This window comes from Phytophthora parasitica (genome assembly GCF_000247585.1).
Source record: "Phytophthora parasitica INRA-310 unplaced genomic scaffold supercont2.2, whole genome shotgun sequence".
Classification (NCBI taxonomy): Eukaryota; Oomycota; class Peronosporomycetes; order Peronosporales; family Peronosporaceae; genus Phytophthora; species Phytophthora nicotianae.
This window is the reverse complement of record NW_008648988.1, coordinates 380,271-382,144: the sequence shown is the minus strand read 5'-3', so window position 1 is coordinate 382,144 and position 1,874 is coordinate 380,271. Positions and strand designations below refer to the sequence as shown.

At 44.7% G+C, this 1,874-nt stretch overlaps 2 protein-coding genes across 2 annotated transcripts; both read left to right on the top strand.

The window, feature by feature from the left end:
* Positions 1 to 258: 258 nt before the first annotated feature.
* Positions 259 to 798, top strand: PPTG_02175 (hypothetical protein; the record flags this gene model as incomplete). Its single annotated transcript, XM_008893192.1, has 1 exon — positions 259 to 798. One exon carries the CDS (start codon positions 259 to 261, stop codon positions 796 to 798), a length of 540 nt encoding a protein of 179 aa, XP_008891440.1.
* Positions 799 to 1,146: 348 nt separating this feature from the next.
* Positions 1,147 to 1,587, top strand: PPTG_20891 (hypothetical protein; the record flags this gene model as incomplete). Its single annotated transcript, XM_008894318.1, has 2 exons — positions 1,147 to 1,257; positions 1,582 to 1,587. The coding sequence occupies 2 exons, from the start codon at positions 1,147 to 1,149 to the stop codon at positions 1,585 to 1,587; spliced, it is 117 nt and encodes a 38-aa protein (XP_008892566.1).
* Between the last annotated feature and the right edge of the window lie 287 nt (positions 1,588 to 1,874).

Genomic DNA, 1,874 nt, shown 5'->3' with positions numbered 1-1,874 from the left:
GAGTGATGCCCTTCCCTTGTCCCTCAGATATTCCAAGGGAACCGTTCCAAATAACCAGGCATCTCTAAATTTGGTATTTGTGGGTAGTTTTGGCAATCACGCCAAATCCTATCTTTGACAAAAAGCCAAAAATAGATGTATCCGGTAAGGGGACGTTCTGAGCTCCGAAACTCCTTCTTCCGCTCTTTCACCTTAGTTGTGCTTCATTTTAGTTCACAGCAGTCGTGGCAAAAGATTGTAGTTCCTCGAGCTTGTGTCATGGGCAGGAAAAAAGCGAGGACAAGTGTATCCACTCCATATACCGCGATCCAACAAAGTGGATCAAGCTCCAAGCTATCACGTTCGACACCGTTTCAAGACCGTCACTTGTTAGAGTTTGGCCTGAAGATTTCGGAACGCAATCCTGAAAGTGAAGTTGTTTTTGCTGTCGCTCGCCGGTTCTGTATTTCGTTTGGGCGAGACGAGAAAGTTGGCTCGAAACGTAAACAAACCGCAAACACGAAGTACTTCAAGCTGCCATTTCGACCGGAGCAATACCGATCGCACCTCACTGGTCAGCATTTAAATAGATGGGAGCACTACCTGAAGCTTTCTACCGATGCTCAGAATGTTTACTTTGACGAACTCCAGTCTTTTCGTTCGAGTATTCACTCTTTCGTAAATGAAAACCAAGCACCAGTAGTCACGTGTATCGACCGTGACATTGTGGACAAGATTGTGGGTCAGATTTTACTCGATGATGATGATGAGGATTCAGCCTGGACGCGAGCTAAGCGGTCTAACCTGGATCTAAGTTAATCGAGTTCTCACTACTTGCTGACAATTAAGAATCCCGTTCGATTTCATTTGATTGTTGACTACCTCAGTTTCGGTATGTCATTTCGAATGGCAATTTCGGTGTTGACGAAAACTAAAGAGCGCACAGGATTAGCATCGTTAGGCTCCTGCTCAACAGAACTCCCTTCAAAGTATGCCCGCTTGGTTTGTATTATGAATTTGGACAAAATATAGCAGATCATTACAAGCTCGTGGACATTCTCAATCGCTTTGGACATGTCGACATATTTGTCGATATCGTACTTGGATGTAGGTATTCGAGTCTACTACAACGAATGTATATTTTATTTGCATTTGCTGGTAATCCCTATGCACGAGAGCCATACTGGAGAAGCCATGTGGAACAATGCCGACGGAAAATTCCCGATGCTAAAAAGGTTTGCAGGTGGATTGGCCACAACTTTCCCTGGGACATCGACCGTAGAAAGTGATTTCTCGATTTTAAAAATGGGAGAAGCCACCGTCGAAAAGCAGACTTACAAGATTTTCTCTTGAAGGACTGTTGCACGCGAAACAATTCGTTCTTCTCAACAGCATCACGGTCTCCTCAGATGATAAGCCGGGCGATACTAGCACTACCAATGATCCTCTTATCTTATAGTTGTACGATGCCAAATCAATGCCAAATCTTATTTCTTTATAATGCCAATAACTATATATTTTGGTACAAATTGGTATATGCCAAGTTTGTAGATGCCTGCAAATAACTGATGCTATTAAAAACCAGGTGTGCGCCTGTTTTAGGGTTAGATTAAGGGTACATTTGAAACAGGGCAGAAGCAAGGACACGAAGAATTACTGCAAAGAGAGGCTGTGTACGCGGCACAGCGACCCCACACGGAGCAAGTACAGCTGCGTCGGCCTACGCTTGGAAGTGAAGGCCCTGTAGGTGGCATTGCGAGCATACTGGGAGAAAGTACAGCCGCGCCAGCACACGTCGGGAGGTGATAGTCTTGTAGGCGGCGTTGTGAGCATACTGGAAACAAGTACAGCTATATCGGCCTAATCTGAGAGGTGACGCTATTGTAAGAATTTTA